Below are 19,062 nucleotides of genomic sequence, written 5' to 3'. Positions count from 1 at the left end.
TCTAAAGGACTGGGAGAAAACCTATACTGCACTTTAATGTTTATATTGGATGTGTGAATAAAAAGAGAAAAACACTTTGAGTACTTTGATCTTTTTTTTTTTTTTTTTTCAAATTTGTCAAAGTGAGATCAGTAAAGTAGAGTGATGTAAGACAGGTGTAATAGTCGACCCATGACTCACCTTGCTAAGAATGAAATATCTGATGATGAAGAAGAGCAGTCCAGACATCAGGCCAGACAGCAGAGGGGAGATGAACCATGAGGCAACTGCATCAAATAAACAGCAATTACTAAATCAATAGCATACCAATATAATGATGCATTACACTGCTAGAGGCACAAAGGCCAACATGCAACATTACACATCTCGGTTACAAAAATATTGACAGCAAAAATTAGATCATTTGCTCCAGAGAAAAAATACATAAATGCATACATTACCATTCAAACATTTGGGGTTGGTGAGGTTTTTACACTTTTTTTTTTTTAAAGAAGGCTGCATTTATTTGATTAATCGTGTGAAATATTATTACAATTTACATCTGTTTTCTATTTGAATATATTTTAAAGTCTAACTTATTCCTGTGATGTCAAAGCTGAATTTTCAGCATCATTACACCAGTCTTCAGCATCACATGATCATTCTAATATGCTGATTTGATGCTGAAGACACTTTATCAATGTTAAAAACAGTTGTGCTGCTTAATATTTTTTGTGGAAACCATGATAAAAAAATTCATGATTGTTTGATAAATTGAAAGTTCAAAAGAACAGCATTATTTGAACATTAAAGATATAAATCTGTACAATTATAAATGGCTTAACTATCATTTTAGACCAATTTAATGCATCCTTGATGAATTAAAGAATTTCTTTTAAAAAAAATCTTACTAACCCCAAACTTTTGAACAAAGTAAAGCATAGAATTAAGAGGTAAACAGTGCAATAAAAGAAGAATTAGACAGCAGAAACAAAAGGCTGACATTAAAAACTCAGTTGCATCAAGGCAATGAACAAAAAAGTTTGCTGGCGTGAAAATAACTACCACAGTTTGATAAATAATGAAGTTCATTATGCATTTTATTATTTTCTTTTTTTTTTTTTTTTTTTACCAATTTTGACTAACTGCATCCACTGTACTCCTTTTGTGCCAATAGCAACCATGGAGAAGCCAATAGTAGATCCCACAATGCAATGAGTTCCAGAAATGGGCAACCTCAGAAAAGAGGCAATGAGCTGCCAAACCGCAGACCCTGAAAAAGACGGGAATATGAGTGGGAGGTGGAGCAACAAAAAAAAGTCTTTCAGCCATATGTTCTCTTCCCTTCTGGCTTCAATACTGTCTCTAAAAGGGTTTACCATTAAAAAAAACATTACAATATAGCTATTCATTATTAACTGACATAAAAAAAAACTCCCAAAGACATTTTTGATTTCATTACATAAATTCTTTTAAATCATCTACACAATGCTCTAACTTTGAGTTTTACATTTCTAGAATAACATTTTTAGATTAAAATTTTCCCCTTAAAAGCTAATTCAACTCAGGCATCAGGCTAAGACTCTATTACAACTCACTATACAATATGTAATAATGACTCCCAGAATCTGGCAGACTACAAAGAATAAACAAATGCCTCACTAAGCTTCTTCATCATTAATCTTCAAAATGACACACTGAGGTTTCAACTTTAAATGAGCCCTTACTTACCAACCATAGCGCTGACCTCTCCCGCCATCAGTATCGGCGCCGTGTCATTGTATAAACTGACATCTATAATTCCCTTCCGAATGGTTTCCCCGACCTTGGCACCGAGGAGCATGGAGCCCAGGGTCTCAAATATGGAAGCCAGGATGCAGGCCTGACGTAGCGTCACCACTCCTGACCCGACTGCTGTGCCAAACGAGTTTGCCACGTCATTGGCCCCCACTGAAAATGCCAGGATGAAGGCTATAATGAAGCCAAGCACGACCATCCACAGGTAAGATTCCGTCTCCATCATGGCTTTTGTTCACGCAAAGCTTACAAATGAATCCCAAACAACTACAAAGAACTAGAGTAAGGTGCTGTAGTATGAAGGAAATTCTCCTTCGCTTGGTTTTTATTTCTCCCAACTTTCCCCAGGCTAAAAGTGTTCTTGGGGGAGAGGTACACTGCTAACTAAGCCGTTTAACCTCAGTCTGTAGAGTGCTGAGCAGTGTAGGCAGGAGAGAGCATTCCATTGTTTGGCCCTCTAAGTGTCCTGTCCACAAAGATGCCTTCAGCTGTCAAAACAAGAGAGACAAGGACATCATTACACAGTATTCACACTTTCCTTATAAACTGCATAATGTAGCAAAAAAAAAAAAACATGGGAAATTGAAAAGTTTTCGGGGACATCAAGGAATGTGAGAAATAGGACATGGAAAAAATTAAAATACAGGATTAGGGTAATTTTCCACATATAAAGTACAAAAATGAGGCAGAAACATCAACAAATGGACAGTAAAATGCGGTGCTGCTTATCCTTCAGACAAAGTTGATTATTAAAAGAAAAAAAAAGAAAAATCAAACTTTGCGACATTTAAAACAATGATCCAAGTTTTGTATTGTTTTTTTCTGATAATAAACATCAAATAAAAATGAAATTCATAAAAGATTAGTATGACAATGAGTAACAGGGTGGAAAATTATCACTCAGGAAGGGCTATCTATAGGAACTAAATGTTGGTTTGTAGTTATTTTCCATAAATAAAAGACAAATGTGTTTAATAATTTTCACAAAAAGTCTGATAACGTTTGACATATACAGTACAAACTAGAATCAGTACATCAAACTTCAACAAATGGTCAAAAAGGAGGTGCTTATCCTTAAGCAAACGGTTACTATAAACATCAAAAATTCAACCTTTAGGAGTAAGGACATATAAATACATTTAAAACACTGATCTAGTGGTTTTTTTTTCCAGTAATAAACATTTTAAAAGACAAAATTCATAATTAAAAAATAAATAAATAAACAAACATGCCAGAATGCATAACATGGTTGAATATTTGCCACTCAGAAAGGGCTAGCTAGTTATAACATAGCTAGTTATTTTCCATACATTTAAGAAAAATATTTGTTTGGTATTTTTTTCTTGAGTATCGGAGCTGATTGAGCTTAAAAACAGAACAATGTGTGTAATAATTTAATTAAATGAGAATTGACTTCCCGCCATGCTGTCCAAATAAAAATGTAGAGAAATGCTACATTGTCTGGAATAAGTGGGAAAATCATGTGGTAACAGGATTAATAATCAGAAATTTGTTTCGACTACAATGAATTAGGAGGTGCCATACAGACCTCTCATATGTTAAAATTAAATTATCATGAAAATTTGCTATATTTTTGTAAGTACAATAAGGATTTATTGAACAAAAAACATGGGATTGCAAGGTTTGAAATAAGATATCAAATAGCATTACGTAACACAGAAAGAAAAGCACTTGATCACTTACATTAACTGGCCACCTTACACTACGACACCAAGGGCGAAGCGTTCAGATGTGACCAAGACACAATGTGACTAACACAGTATACGTCCATAACAGAATGTAACAGCGCAGTAAGCACTGCAAAACAATCACTCGTGCTTCACACCTCCTCTCGGCTTCTTGGCTTCGATTCAGGTTTGAGTCTCCCACTGAGGTGAAGCAGTACAGCGAGTCGTGCTCCAGCTGCACTGTGCAACACTGCGGAGTCGCAACCCCTAATACCCGCTTACAGCCTCCTCGCTTCCTGCTTTCCCCACTCTAAGAATCTTAGTGGGTCAAATTCATTGGAAAATGGCAGGTCTGTAAATGGGCCACTATGTGCTTGGTGAAATCTGATCAGTCCTGTTTATCAGAACGACTGATCCCACACCACAAGGGGACAGTGCGGTATTTAGACCATCAGTCAACAGCTGATGACTGAATGGACTTTAAAGCATTACAAAGACACAGTATACGATCATATAGTGACGTCAAAACCAACACCTGTAAAATTACAGAGCGTTCTCACCACAGGCCAGACCTGCAATGCAGAGGGTGAAAAATCACTGCTTAGAACTGATACTGAAGTCAACTCGAGGGGGGACAACGGCACATTCTTCCACTTCACTAAGCCTTTTGTTAAAAGGGAATTAAATGTAAACAGTGGGAAAGCCAGACTAATACATGCACAAGGTATTTACTGATTGTGCGCAAGCGTCACGTGAACAGCAACACCTCACGTATCAAACGTCACATGGTTGTTGACATGGTTATCACAAAAGATGGTCTGTAAAGTATTTACGGTTATGTTTTAGTCACCCATGGATGTCGTCAACACCGAGATGGCAGAAATAGGAGGTTCGAGAAACCTGTCTGAAACTGTCATTATTTTTGCAATTCGATTTAGTGCAGACCACTAAATTTACCTATAAATAAAAAGAACCCGATACAGTGTCCTCGGTTAAAATCGCATTCTGCATGGCGGGGAAATCGAGTCCTATAGAATTTCGAATCGGCATATTAGAATGATTTCTGAAGGATCATGTGACACTGAATACTGGTGTAATGGCTGCTGAAAATCCAGCTTTGACATCACAGGAATAAATTACATTTTAAAAATATATTCAAATAGAAAATAGTTATTTAAATTTGTAATAATATTTTACAGTATTACTGTTTTTAATCAAATAAATGCAGCCTTGGTGAGCATAAGAGACTACTTTAAAAAAAAAAAAAAAAAAAAAATCATACCAACCCCAAACATTTGTGTTTATGTTATATATATATATTACATGTTTAGCTATTTATTTATTGCATACCTGTTCAATTAAGTACAAAAGCTGCTGGTAGTAAGTTAACTTCTAAAGGAGTTATAATAACACATCCAAGCAGCATATGTTGGGTTTTTCAGAAAAATATGCACTCTTGAGATGGAAATGTCTAATGCATACTAATAGCAGGTCTGGATTTTAAAGAGGTGCATTTTAGAACTAGTAATGGTTACAACACATTTTTGGAAAACTGATGCAATGCCAAAACATTGATACTGCGATGTGACATCAGGACAGGGTGATGAGCTGAGACAATTTGGATGAAATTAGATTCTTCTGCTGCTCTTGGAAATTTGAGGTCTATTTCTTTTTGGCCCTTCAGCTCTTTAGCAATCTGTGCAACAGCTTTAGCAGTTCATTTGCTGAGAGCACCTGCCAAATCCTATTTTTCATACTATTATTGAACTGATTCTTTTTATGAGAAGACAACAACCTTATTCAGAGATTAAACGGATATCAACAATAATCAACGTTATTATCAGTTCACAAGGTTGACCTTGTTTAAAATGTGAGAAATGCAATCAGTCTGGGACTATACTTACATTTCAAGACATACTTAAGGGTTAGTTCACCCAAAAATTAAAATTCTGTCATTAATTACTCGTTCCACACATGTAAGACATTCGTTCATCTTCGGAACACAAATTAAGATATTTTTTAGGGATGTGCAATGATTAATCACGATTAATCATTTGCAAAATAAAAGTCTGTTTACGTAATGTGTGTGTTCTGTGTATAATAATTATGCATATATAAATACACACACATACATGCATAAATTTAAGAAATATATGCATGTTTAAATAAATTATATATATATATATATATATATATTTTCTATTACATATATAAATATATTATATATAAATCTAACATTTTTCTTAAATATATACATGTATGTGCCTGTATTTATATATACATTATTATACTCAGAACACTCACATATATTATGTAAACACAGACGATTAATCGTGAATAATCGTTGCACATCCCTAATATTTTTGATGAAATCCAAGAGGTTTTTTTTTATCCTCCATAGAGAGCAAGATAACCACCACTTTCAAGGTCCAGAAAGGTACTTAAGACATTGTTAAAATAGTCCACGTGACTGCAATGGTTCAACCTTACTTTTTGTTCGCAAAACAAAACAAAAATAATGACGTATTCAACAATATCTTCTTTTTTGTGTCAGTCTCATACACAGAAAATTCTGTCATCATTTACTCACCCTCATATAGTTCCCAACCTGTATGACTTTCCTTCTTCTGCTAGTTTGTTTTCATTGTATGGACAAAAAACCCACTGAGACATTTCTCAAAATATCTTCTTTTATGTTCCACAGAAGAAAGTCAGTCATACCAGTTTGGATCGACATGAGGGTGAGTAAATGATGCACAAAGGGTGCACAAACCCTTGCAAACCCTCAAGGCTCAACGATTTATGGTGCATTTTACAGCTTTACACAGATTTTTGTTTAAAAAATCCATAAAATGTAAGTTATGACACCTTGGGACATTCGACACTAATCCCTGAGACACAAAACAAGCACTGAGAGAAGAATATCACATTATACTAACCAATCCCATTCTGAATATTAAAAGCATTCAGCTTATACTGTGATTGTTAAACACAGGAAGAGAGTGTGTGGGCTCTTTGTATACATAATAATAGTAATATAATACACCCTGGCTAGTTTTTACAATGCATGCCCCTTGACACTGACATGCCCTGTCCAATATATGAGGTACATACAGAACCTGTTGCATTAGACACGACACGAGAAGAAAGGAGAGAGTGCAGTAAAAATGTGTCTGTAATGACTGCAGCACTCTAAACTCTAATCAAGAGTACTCACCTTTGGGCTATGCAGTGCTCAGAGTTTTCCCCCTTTTTTGGAAAGTGGGGTCGGAAAAAAGGGTCGAAAAATGAGAGATGGACAGATTAAACGTGAGGGATCATGAATGAAATGATGTGAAAATGCTAAACTGATGCGCTGACTTATGCCAGTAAAATAGGAACAAAGAGACCAGTCAATGGATTCAGACAAAGAAAAGATCACAATGTTGTGTAAAATGTAGCATGAGGAATTGCCAGATGGAGAGTCAGACGTGTTGCAGGACAACAGCAGCGCAATTCTCATTGAAAAACCTGTCACTGCAGTCTAGACTGCTTCTTAAAGAGAGGCAGCAGCATCACAGGCCAGCCAGCCAATCACGCACACGCTCAGTGGGAGCGGTGGAACTGATTGGCTAACGCAGCATGGGAAGAAGGAGTGACGAGGGAGATCAAGCCAATGAGAGTGAATAGAGAAGAAGACAGTCAGGAAAAGGCATGCAGTCGCATCAAGGACATTCAATGCTGTATACACTGACTGCTGGCACCATAATATCTGCATTATGTCTCTCTAAAGGCATTTAGTATCAAATAAATACAAATTACCAAACGCAAGTGGAAAATTAATGAAGCACCACAAAACGGTCTCAGTATTATGGGATATGCAAACACCCATCATGGCACAATAAATGAAAGGAAGTCATTGGTATACAGGTCATTTGTGTGGGGAAAAACATGGGTAATATTAGAAAAACAATTATATATTACTTATTTTAAAAATATATAAAAGAAGATAAAAACAAACAAAACCAAACTACATAATACTGTCAAATAAGTATTAATAAAAAAGGTGTGTTGCACATAGCCATCTTTGCACACATTAATTTGTATTTCAGGTCCCTAGATAGGCTATTGTCTTAAGAAAGAAAGGACTGAATTATGAATGTTTCTGACAGTAATATACTGACACTAATCTCCTCCACAGGGAACAATAAAATCGCATCTGGTTTCATAATCTCATTACACAAGGCTCCCACACCTTTCGACCAATGATTTTGCATTATTTTTGCATGACATTTCCAGTCATTTGGATAAACTCAACTCTAAACTCTAACCAAACTTAACAGTAAGGAATTTCTGCTACCGTGGTTGGGAAAAAAAGTTCAGATTTCTACATGCTCTGTCAATATTTTCAATGTCCCCCATATATATTCTAAATGTAATATTTATTTTACAAATATTTCAGACCTTAATATTTATTTTTAAATATTTATTATTAATTTTTCAGTTTCATACGTATATGAAATGTCAGATAGTTTGATATACATCTATAAATAAATATCAAAATATAAAAATGAACAAATATTTGCGTTTTCTTTACAAAGAATGTGTGCAATAACTGAAAATTATACACAAAACCGATAGATAGACCTTTGCTGGAAGGTTTTTTACTCTCTGTCTTCCCTTCTTTCTTTTTGTTTTTCTGTCTTTCTTTGTCTCTTGCAGTGTTTGGAACAATCAGTGCTTTCAGGATGATGATATCATTATCATGTGCCCCCACCCATTCACAGTCCACCTCTCTTGCTCCGAACAGTGAACACTCAGACAAAAACAAAGGCAGAACATGCCGAGCGACTAACCCTCTCCAGCACATCACAGACTGCCCCGCGCCGCTGACACTTGAGGGATGTCTGTAGCTCCGTGCTGATCGACTCACCCTCAGGTCATCCATCTCTCGGTCCTTAAAATAGCCAAACCTCCAGAAACAAACATTCATCCACTGCTGGGACTGTAGCTATAGGTGATAGCTGCAGTTATTGGAACACTCTCTCAACAAGAATCATCAGAAGGGGATGACAGGCTGTCAGACATTGTCATAAGCAATTCTGGGCCTCATCGCTCTTACATCTACACAGCCCTGACTCACAGACTAAGCGCAATACCAGCAGCACATCACGCAGTGTTTCAGAACACAACACTTTTATCAACTTGTCCTGTAGCACAGAGATACTCTAAACAAGTCTGTGCGGTTTCTGGCATCATGGGAGATAATATATGGGTGGTTGGTGAATAGAAATCCGTAAACAAACAAATGACATTCACAGGATGCAATCTAACAACTTCCTTCTCTTCCTTTGTTGTGCTGACGAAAGAGACTGAAAACCACAGAATAACAGCCACTGTGGTTACAATGTTTAAAGTATCTATCGTGTCAGATGAGACGACATTACAAGTGAGGGGCTGGTTTCATTTTTCATTAGCCATGTATTAATATAAAAATTCTGGCTGACACTGATACAGAAAATTAAAACTTAAAACTAAAATCAACCATTTTAATGCTAAAAGTGAATTCAGGCATCACAACATTATAACGCACGGTATGTAAAATTATTATTAATAATTTTGAGATTTGATATTGGTAAATATTACATTTAAAAGTGTTAAATGTAAGCATTAGATGATGTCAAAGCTAATATAAAATGAAAAAATGAAAATGAAAAAACAAAACAAATAAAAAAAATAAAATCAAATATCAGCTATATAATAACTGATATGGCACCAAATACCAATACATAAGGCAAGTTTTCATAGTAAAATTAACTTATATAAAATTAATTATGAATTGACGTACAGAAGACATTGTTAAAATTGTAATCGTTCTGAATTTAGGAAAAAAAGAAAAAAGTCACTTCTGAATCAAACTGAAAATCAATGATTTGTAAATGAAATCAGTTCATTGCAAACCCAAAGATTCACAACCATGTAGGGCTGCAACAATTAACCGTTTGCAAAATAAAAGTCTGTGTTTATGTAATATATATGTGTGTGTTCTGTGTATAATAATTATATATATATATATATATATATATATATATATATATATATATATATATATATATATATATATATATATATATATATATATATATATATATATAAATACACACACATACAGGTATAAAGTTTAGAAATATATGCATGTATTATATATATATATATATATTTTATATTACATATAAAAATAAATATTTTATATATAAATATAAAATTTTTCTTAAATATATACATGAATGTGTGTGTATTTATATATACATAATTATTATACACAGAACACACACATATATATATTACATGTAAACTGGCTTTTATATTGCAAACGATTAATCGCGATTAATCGTTGCCGCCCTACAACCTTGATGTTTTTCATTGCTTTTTCAGTCTGTATGAAGTTCATGACAGGAATCCTGCGTCAAATAAGCACTCAAAATCAACAATGAAGCTCCACAATATTATGACCCCCTACACAGACATTGATGGTTTCAGATGTCTGCCAATAGCTGCTTTTACACTGATAGCAGGGTGCTCACTTCCTAAACTGACCCTAGGGTGCTGGAAATAGTCATGACACATGAGGCAGTTCAAAGAAAAGAGCAACCAGCTGTCCAAGTACATATTCTATAATCAACTGTAATACATACAAAACACCCTCACAGGAATACGAACAGGAACAAACTGCACACAGACACCCTCTTGAGTGCACACCACTCCTCCTCTAGTGCCAAGCAGTAATTTGATATTTTTAGATGGGCACTCTGCTGTCTGTGTGGTGTTGGCAGGAGTAATAAGTGCTTTGGTGGATGGTTTATGGAAAATATTAGTTTAGAGGCTCCCATTCATGTTCCCAGCTTGAAAGAGTTGGAAAGCTTAGGTGTTACACTGTTAAATGTCATGCAACCACACAGCTCGCAGTGTGATAAATGTCCAAATTAAGACCTGTGGATGGCTGAGAAATGCAGATGAAAAGACCTCGTGCTACTAATATAACTACTAATTTGTCATTACAGACCCCATAAAATGGCTTTGACAAGTTCAGTTTTCTGGCGAATCAGAGGTGAGGCAAAGGGCTTGTCCCTTTTTCTTTCACAGCCATAAACCATAAAACATGCTACTGAATAAAGAAAAAAAAAAGTTTAATTAAAAGGCTGAAATCCATTTTAAAAAGTGACATAGTAACTATATATTATTTCTTTTAAAAAATGTGAAATTTTATCTCCTAGATGACTGACAATAGACCCACATGACTGTGTGTCAAGGTCAGTAAGTTATAATATAATAGAAATTACACTATAGTATTATTAATATTGTATATTATAATATAAGCAATATTTATGGTACTTTTTTTAGTTTATTTATACAGTATATACAGTATTATTAATACCGTATAATATATTTTGTTTACAGAAAAACTTAAAATACATCTTTTATCTTTTAGAAGTACAATATATCTTAAATATACCTTAAGGTTAACAGGCACAGAGACTAAAATCCACAAAACTTACATTTTCATTTGATGATGTCTTTAACTCCATAACATTACATTTATCTGTTTTTATCCCCTTCAGCTCCTTCTGGTGTGAGATTTATTTCATAAGATTTGCTTGCACCCTGAAGGAGGAAAAGAGTTCCTTTTAAAACATCTGCAAGTATACCAGTCATTTCAGAGACCTATTTGCCAAAATTATGTAGTAAAGTTTCGGTGACAGTATGCCTACAGCAACATCTAGTACACTAGAGGAAGCCCGTGGCTACTGTCGACCTGCCTTTCTACATTACCCTAACATGCCAAATTTCAGTCACAATTAGTCACAGATCTAAATTTTATCATCAGTCAGATTTTTTTTTCTCTAAATCTCTTGAATTAGTGACTGAAAGATTCAGCGATGACAAACACATGACAGACCTGCGCACTATTAATGACATGCATGAAATTTTCACCCATTGCATAGTGTGCGAGCAGCACTACAGTGTCATCTGGGACTGGTTCCAGTTGCCGAGGAGTGACAGCAAGACAACAAGAAGCAGCCATGTATTTCCATGTGACAAAAAGAGAAAACAAACCCTTTTCAGTTCTTTACATACTGAACTTGTATATACTGGCAAAGCGCAAACTTGTTTGATGTTGAGAAGGGCATGTACAGAGTGTTTCTGTTCTTCCTCCAGTTCAGGGTGAGGCTCTGTGGATTCCTCCATCGAATTTATTGGTTGGGCGTAAATGGAGTTACGCAAAAACTAAACAAGACTCAACCATGGGCATTTTAGGCATTTCATTTTGTGCTCTTGTAACAACAACCTAACTCTTAACACCACTTAACCTGGTCATAAATTGAGCCACGGCACATCATTTAAAAACCCATTCATCTTCATGATAGCTTAATGGAGTCAGCGAATTCACTTTGAGAAGCCAAGTGTTTGCCATAATGTCCCACATTCTTGTTTAGAAGCATTTCAGAATGTCACTATTTCATAAACAATGACAAACTAATGTGGCCACCTCCTCTCCTTCTTATGTCATGTTTTTTTTGTTTAAATTCCCCCCTTAGGTGGGAATTCAGCCACACTGCTCTGCTACAAAAAGTACCATAACCTGTTCCGACATCTTCACAACACTGTCATGTCCCTTTACAGAGAATTAGCCATTGTGTTTAAAGAGCACCTCCCAGCAGTTCCTCAGACATATCAATGACTTATTGTCCCTTTAGTGCCGCAATGGGCATGGTAAATGGGCAACTTGCCTTCCTTTGAGAATGCCAAGCGAAGAGCCAAATGTTGTCGGGGATACACACAAGGCTGTGTTGTGAGTACTGGCATTCAAAGCTCAGAGGGAGCGTATGGAAAGTATTGTGAGAGCAGCAACAGGGAACATGGAAGATGGGTAATTCACTCCCTGTATTGTGGAAAACATTCCTTAATTAAAAGGTATTAACTCACTATCATACTATACCTTACATGTATTTATTAATTTTTTATCAGCATCAAAAGATATTTGTGGCAAAGTTTAAAAATAAACTAGTACACTATAAAAAAAAAAATGCTGGGTTAAAAAATGGAAATGGACAAACCCAGTGGTTGGGTTAAATGTTTGCCCAATCTGCTGGGTAGTTTACTGTATTGCTTGCTTAAAATGAATCCAAAGTATGTTGGAAATTAACATGAATTAATATGTTTAATAAATGAACATTTATTCATCAGTTTAATTAATAATAATGAACAATAAACATTATTAAATTGCTTGTTAATAAATGTTCACCTTTTGATTATCATTATTGCCTCTAGTAATTATGGGTCTGATTTTTATTTTCCAACCTATTTTGGGTTTATTTTAAGCCAGCCATATAGTAATTTTTAAACAATAATTGGGTTAAATAAAATTGCCCAGCACATTGAGCAAACATTTAACCCGATCGCTGGGTTTGTCCATTTTCAACCCAACTTGGGTTGTTTTGAACCCAGCATTTTTTTAGACTGTAGTAATAAATAAAAATATAATAATAATAATAATAATAAATAATAAAAAAAAACTTTATTATTAGTTTAATATTTGAAAGAAATTCTAAAATTTTCCCCAAATGAAATCTCTTACGGTGCCAAGTTAAAGTTAAGGCTGCACTTTGCCAAATTTTAGTGTAAAGACATAATGCTTGAATAAAAGCTACTATCTCACAGTATACAATTGTAACTGCTGTGTAAAATCAGTTATGCCACCTCACTTTGAGCAGTCTCTGAAATGCCACTTCAGAAGTGTTCCTGTGCCACTTTGCAGTGTTACTTTAGCATTAGAAGGAAAGAAATTAGAAATTTTAGCATAAAAAGATTGGTGTGGTAAGACCATACATCCGTACAATTTAACTTGCTTCAAACTGTTTATTCGCTTTTCATTGATTGAGGTTAACAAAGTTTTTTTGTGAATAAACTCATAAATCGCTGTGACCAAAAATGGCTTTAACCTGGCCATTTCTTTTTTTAGTAAGTTCAACAACTCAGCAAACACTTATCAGATGTAGGCCCGGATACATAAACACTAAGAGGCTGTTGCTGTCTGATTCTATCACAATGTACACAAAGCACGTGCTGCTGCACATGATGCTCTAATACTGCTTTTAAAGTCTCTTTGTGTGTGTAAAGAAAACACACATTCGCATACACATTTAATACATGATGTAATGATCAATTTTTAGGCATTCAGTGATTATATGACATTCTACCCTTTCAAATCTGTGGAGAAATGTGGGACCTCAACAGAAGATGAAGTCTGTTTTGTAGGTCCATAAAAGGACATAAATCTGATATACCACCAAATGATGTTATGCGCTGTGAGGAAACATTCAAAGCTTCCAGTATATAAATACTTTCACAGCATATTCCTATCAAGATCAGACTGAACACCAACTATAAATTGTACACTGTAATATATCAATACAATAAGAGATGAGGAAGGGAGGCTAGACACATTGATTTCACATGTTTACATATTATTGTCCATTATGGTCCTCAGATTTAAGTTAATTAACTGGCCATTTCTATCTGAAGCATAAGTTACTCAATATAACATAATGGATAGTTTAGATTCTAGACTGGTCAGTAGCAGCCATGTTATATTTAAGGACATGGTACAATAGTCAGGTTCCAGAACTAAAAATCCCATTTATTTTCGCTATAGAATAATTGATTTTCAACAATAATTAAAAAAAAAAAAAAACATTGAAGACAGACCTACTGTGAGCTGTGAGGTTTGTTAATCAATGGTAGATGCTTTTTGAAGCCATCAACCCATATTATTTCAACATATTTTTTTAAATAATCATATGCTGCGTTCACTCCATGTCATAACTACCGTAAACAAAGATATGTATGCTTTCGAATCAGTACTTTGATGTCATACACCAATCGGTCTGCACAGCGCCTCTTCAAGTCGAACACACCTTAATTTGCACTGGTCAGGTGGAACAGCGGCCATGTGGTACAAGTCTTAGCTCTCAGAAAATTACAAGTTTACATGTTGTAATTACAAGTTCTACAGTAAGTTGTTACTGTAATTACATGGCGTGAACGCACCTATATTTAACAGCGGAATTCCTGGTGAAAAACTACATTACCATGATTCTGCAAAGAAATCTCCAATCAGAGAATCAAAACAAATCCCAAACTGTACCAAAAGAATGACTTATATGGTCATTGGCAATGCTTCTTGTGATTGTTCTTTCCCCCATTAAAGATGTAAAGTACACGTTCTTGTACCTTTGTCTTTTTGTCCAATTTTTGAACAATTCCAGTGCTTCCCACACATAGACTTTACTTGGGCGATACATCCAGGTATAATAACGGCCGCCCAAGTATATTTGTAGACTCTTTTTTGCTTTTATTATTTTTATCCTCTTATACTTTTATATCGCCCAAGATAATGAAACCATCCGCGATCGATTAACTAGTCGTTTCGTACCTGCTCATCATGTGTGTGTCAGAACTGTTTACTCCCGCTAAAGCCGGGGACACACCTAACGATTAGCTGAAACATTCTAAGACTGAACTGAACACACATACCGATTGTTTCCTTCAACTGAAGCCGATTTATATACTCACACATGGAATTTGAACACCGACTGTAATCGCAGACTGAACGCAACTGGCTCTGACTGGACGCATTTGAGCGCGATTAGTCATAAGTATCAAGTTACATTCATAATCGGCCTTACAATCGTTAAGTGTGTGCGCGGCTTAACATTCCCACGGGCGCTGCATTTTTGCAAAGTCACAAGGGGGGCGCTGTTGCATGTTATAAAGGCTCGTGCAACAGTGCTTCAGACTGCTTCAAAGTGATTCTCAATCAATGAAAAGTGCAGATTTATGCCAAGCGACTGCTAATGAACTCAAGTTGATGAATTATTACAATGTCTAATTTATGGCATTTATAATATTTTATACGATTGTAAGAATCTGAAGGATCAGCCTGCAATAGTACAGACATTTCAAAATAAGAGTCCCGATGTATTTCTTTGCTTGTTTATAATTAAAAGTCTAAGTTTTTTCTTTTTCTTTTGGGCATTACTGGTATTTTGGTTACACAACAAATTGTATTTAATTTGATTTCCATTTAATTGATAGTAAATTAGTAGACTGTAGTCTCCCCCTCAGGAAGAAAAGACTAAGAACATTATTTGACACATATTATTCATTATATAAATTTCACTAGTAAAATCTGTGTTCCATTCACTGAGAGAGACACTATATGACAGCATAGGAAAAGGAGAACCATTTAAATGCTTTAATTTTGCATAATTTACAGTGCATAATAATACATAATATTAGTATGTAATTAATAGTATGCTATGTAATTAAAATTAATTTCAATAAATAAAAATACTGTTAAAAATCACACATTTTTTGTTTGTCACATGTAATACAGGGAGGATTTTTCACCCGGCTACCAAAAGTATATTTCAAACCTGTGGGAAGCACTGAATTCTTTACTTCAACTTAAACTTGTAATGCTGTGATTCACCTTGAAGCTGTTTGGGCAAAATAGGCCGCCTAAAAACATGTCGGGCGGGTACTTTGTCATATCACTGCGCAGCTCACATAGCAGTTTGTTATTTGTGTTGCATAGCAACGTTCCTTTATGAAACTTCAACAATCTTCACAATAAAACAATGTTTTTATGTAAATTGCTGTTCTTAAATATGTATTATGTGATAACCGAATTATAAAACGCACAGGGGTTTCTTGTGCCTTTTACATCTTAATTAATTACTTGTAATTAATTACTAAAAAGCAATATCACAGACCCAGTCTGTCAAGATAGTGAATAAGCACAGCTGTGACTATATGTGGCAAGAGGCAATTCTTTTCGTGTGACACTGCTTAACTATAAACTACATTTGTGCGTTATATTTTGTTGTGGGTCTACATTAAAGAAAATGTTACAACAGACAATCACGTGTATAACGTTTCTCAAATCACAACAGCTTGTCCGTTTCTGTCCGTCTCGACAGGCTCTTGCCTGACTAGTGCGACCTCTAACAAATATATAAATTCACATGAAAAACAATTCAGCAAAAGCTCTGTCATACCCACCAAACGAACACCATGCTTAATACAAAGCGCTTAATAGCATTAAATACCAGTGGACACATCTGACCCTGAGAAAAATCCCGCAATCCCTCCCATTAATATACAATCATTTTAGAGACAATATCGCCGCGTCTCAAAGCCATATGTAGCTTCACACGCGAGAAACAAAGTAATAAGCGGGCCTTTTCCTATTCCTGAGCGCGTGGTTCTGAAAATATTCCCGGTCGCGTGAATCTAATCTATTGACGAATTATCAATGGCTTGACAGCGGTCAGTGACACAGCTCTTACTCACCGAGAAAGAAATTGTAGTCCTCCGGCGAGGCTTTACGTGCTTTAAGCGACCAGTCTAAAAGCCTTCACTTTCTGAAGAGAATTGCAGCGAGGAGATTCCTAAACGCTTCCTTCAGCTCTGGCGACCATGTTTGTCCTGACTGACTGACTGACTGTTGCTGGTGTGCATCCGGGCGCTTGAGGGATCAGGGGGCAGGAGCTTTCCGTGTACGGAGAAAAAACGGGAAAGAACGTGTGGAGACAAACCAATGCAAAGTCCTGTCCCCCTTCAGCTGAAGTATCAACTGAATGGCAGTGGATTCAAGCAAATGGGCGCTTTAATTAGGTTTATTATGGGCTGTTTGAGACATGTATCCTTGTGAGTGCACGAGCCACGAGGTCATTGTTTTTCTGAGGAAAAGGAGGTTTATTGTAATGTCTGGGTCACGTGACGAGAGATCGATTCTTATCCACAATGATTGGGATAAGAATACACTATCAATATCAATCAATACTTAATTATTAGTAATATTTTATATCTCAGAAAGCGGGCAGGTAGTTGTGAGTATTCGTATTGTTACGTAACAGCATTCGCGCGTTCTCAACACATGCGCGCCACACGAGACTATGGGAAGTCCGACTCCGTCCTTTCTGCGAATCGGTTCTGATAATGAATCGTTTTGAAAAGAAAAAACTTAAAACGATTCAGCGACTATTTTATGCTCGGACGTAATTGCATAATCAAGTAGTGCACATTACACCCTAACGTTCAACAAATATGTTTTATTAATAAGGAAGTTCGTTGTAATTTCATTTGTGATTCATCTCATAAAAATGTAATTTAGAACCTAAATATTTGCATTATATTAAACAATACTAATATATCACGTCATATGCATTTTAATATTTTAAACCGGGTTAATTCAGGATAATTGGGACATTTTCCCCACTCATCTCAATGGCAAAAGTGTCCTAATTATTTTACTTTACTAAATTATTTTCTTGAATAAATCGTTCAGACAAATGTTGTGATTCAAAAGATTCATTGAATAGATTCGACTGTGTGGAATGATTTGTTCATCAACACACACGAGACAAGTTCAGGAGCAACACAAGTTCACTGAGTTCATCCTAGACTTTGATTTACAGCATCAGATATTAAGGTAACATTTAGGAATATAGCATCACCTCTGTTAATTATGTGCATCAGTCCGAATTTTGTGCTATCGGGTTGCTTCAATATGTTTATAATAATAATAATAATAATAATAATAATAATAGAAGACAAGTTATTTCTTCAGTGCTCTGTATGCTTATATATTCTACATATGGCCGTTTGCATAAAGTTAAATTATTCGAGAAATTAATAGTTGTATTGAAATTTTTCGTCCACATTCAACTAGCCTACATTTAAGAAGATTAAATATGCCAAACTCATTGCTGCTTGATACTTGATAGTAATATTGAGATTTTTCGTCCACATTTGAGGCGAGCAAAAAATGCCAAAGTTGTCGAACAGCGCCATCTGCTGTTCCATCCCGACATGCAAATGTTGATTTAGTAAGACTAGAAGTGCTCGTTAAATAATAATAGAAAACATTACAGTGAAGATTGCCCATTTCTACATCTCCCTTACGAATCATATAACAAACCGGTAACTAGAGAATGAGTAATGAGGCAAAAAAAAAAAAATTGACATCCATTCAGTTCAAGTTATTCCTGAGTGGGCAGTGCCTGGCAGAGCCAAACAAAGCCTTTCTATGAGACTTATTAAGCTGAAGAGTGAGCGAGTTTCATTTCTGAGTCTACTCGCATAATTTAGCATGTGTTTTTTTGGACAGTAAATAGAAAATGAGCCTACTGTCATTACAAGTCACTACGCAGCTGGCCTGTAGGGCGTGTTTTTTTTTAACCACTAGATGGCGGTGGAGCTTATTAAATAAAGTGCAACAGAGAGTTCAACACTGCAGTGCCAGACAATGTGCTAGACGGGGCTGATTAGAGCAAGAGAAGGGCAATTAGTGTGATGATGAATTAAAGAGTGATTGTTGACTTTTCTTCACAAGATCAATAAATGTGAAAACAAAATGTCAACAAATGAGGTGAGTAATGCACATTTACCGTAAATCAAGTTAATATTCAAGCTGATATTCAGTCATACCTTTCAGTCTTCCCATGAAAAAAAAAAACAAAAAAAAAGTGGGTCTAGATGTTCGTACTGATGA

The 19,062-nt window shown here is 35.4% G+C and overlaps 1 protein-coding gene across 5 annotated transcripts in view; it reads right to left on the bottom strand.

Annotated features, from left to right (window-relative positions):
- The window catches only part of slc20a2 (solute carrier family 20 member 2), a 36,350-nt gene extending 19,206 nt beyond the window's left edge, over positions 1–17,144 (bottom strand). The window contains exons 1-4 of one of the 5 annotated variants that reach the window (XM_067394905.1): positions 16,860–17,144; positions 1,711–2,264; positions 1,112–1,252; positions 181–266 (exon numbers count right to left, since the gene is read on the bottom strand). In XM_067394905.1, coding sequence (XP_067251006.1) covers positions 181–266; positions 1,112–1,252; positions 1,711–2,002 — 519 coding nt within the window. In that variant the 5' untranslated portion in view covers positions 2,003–2,264; positions 16,860–17,144. Of the gene's footprint in view, positions 1–180; positions 267–1,111; positions 1,253–1,710; positions 2,265–3,480; positions 3,677–6,681; positions 6,951–8,299; positions 8,724–16,859 lie in introns of those variants that run through there. The other 4 variants (XM_067394901.1, XM_067394903.1, XM_067394904.1 and 1 more) reach the window with 4 other exon arrangements.
- Between the last annotated feature and the right edge of the window lie 1,918 nt (positions 17,145–19,062).

The sequence above is a fragment of the Chanodichthys erythropterus genome, chromosome 9 (assembly GCF_024489055.1).
Source record: "Chanodichthys erythropterus isolate Z2021 chromosome 9, ASM2448905v1, whole genome shotgun sequence".
NCBI classification, from domain to species: Eukaryota; Metazoa; Chordata; class Actinopteri; order Cypriniformes; family Xenocyprididae; genus Chanodichthys; species Chanodichthys erythropterus.
Note: the sequence above shows the minus strand (reverse complement) of the source record. Positions and strands in the feature narration are given on the sequence as shown.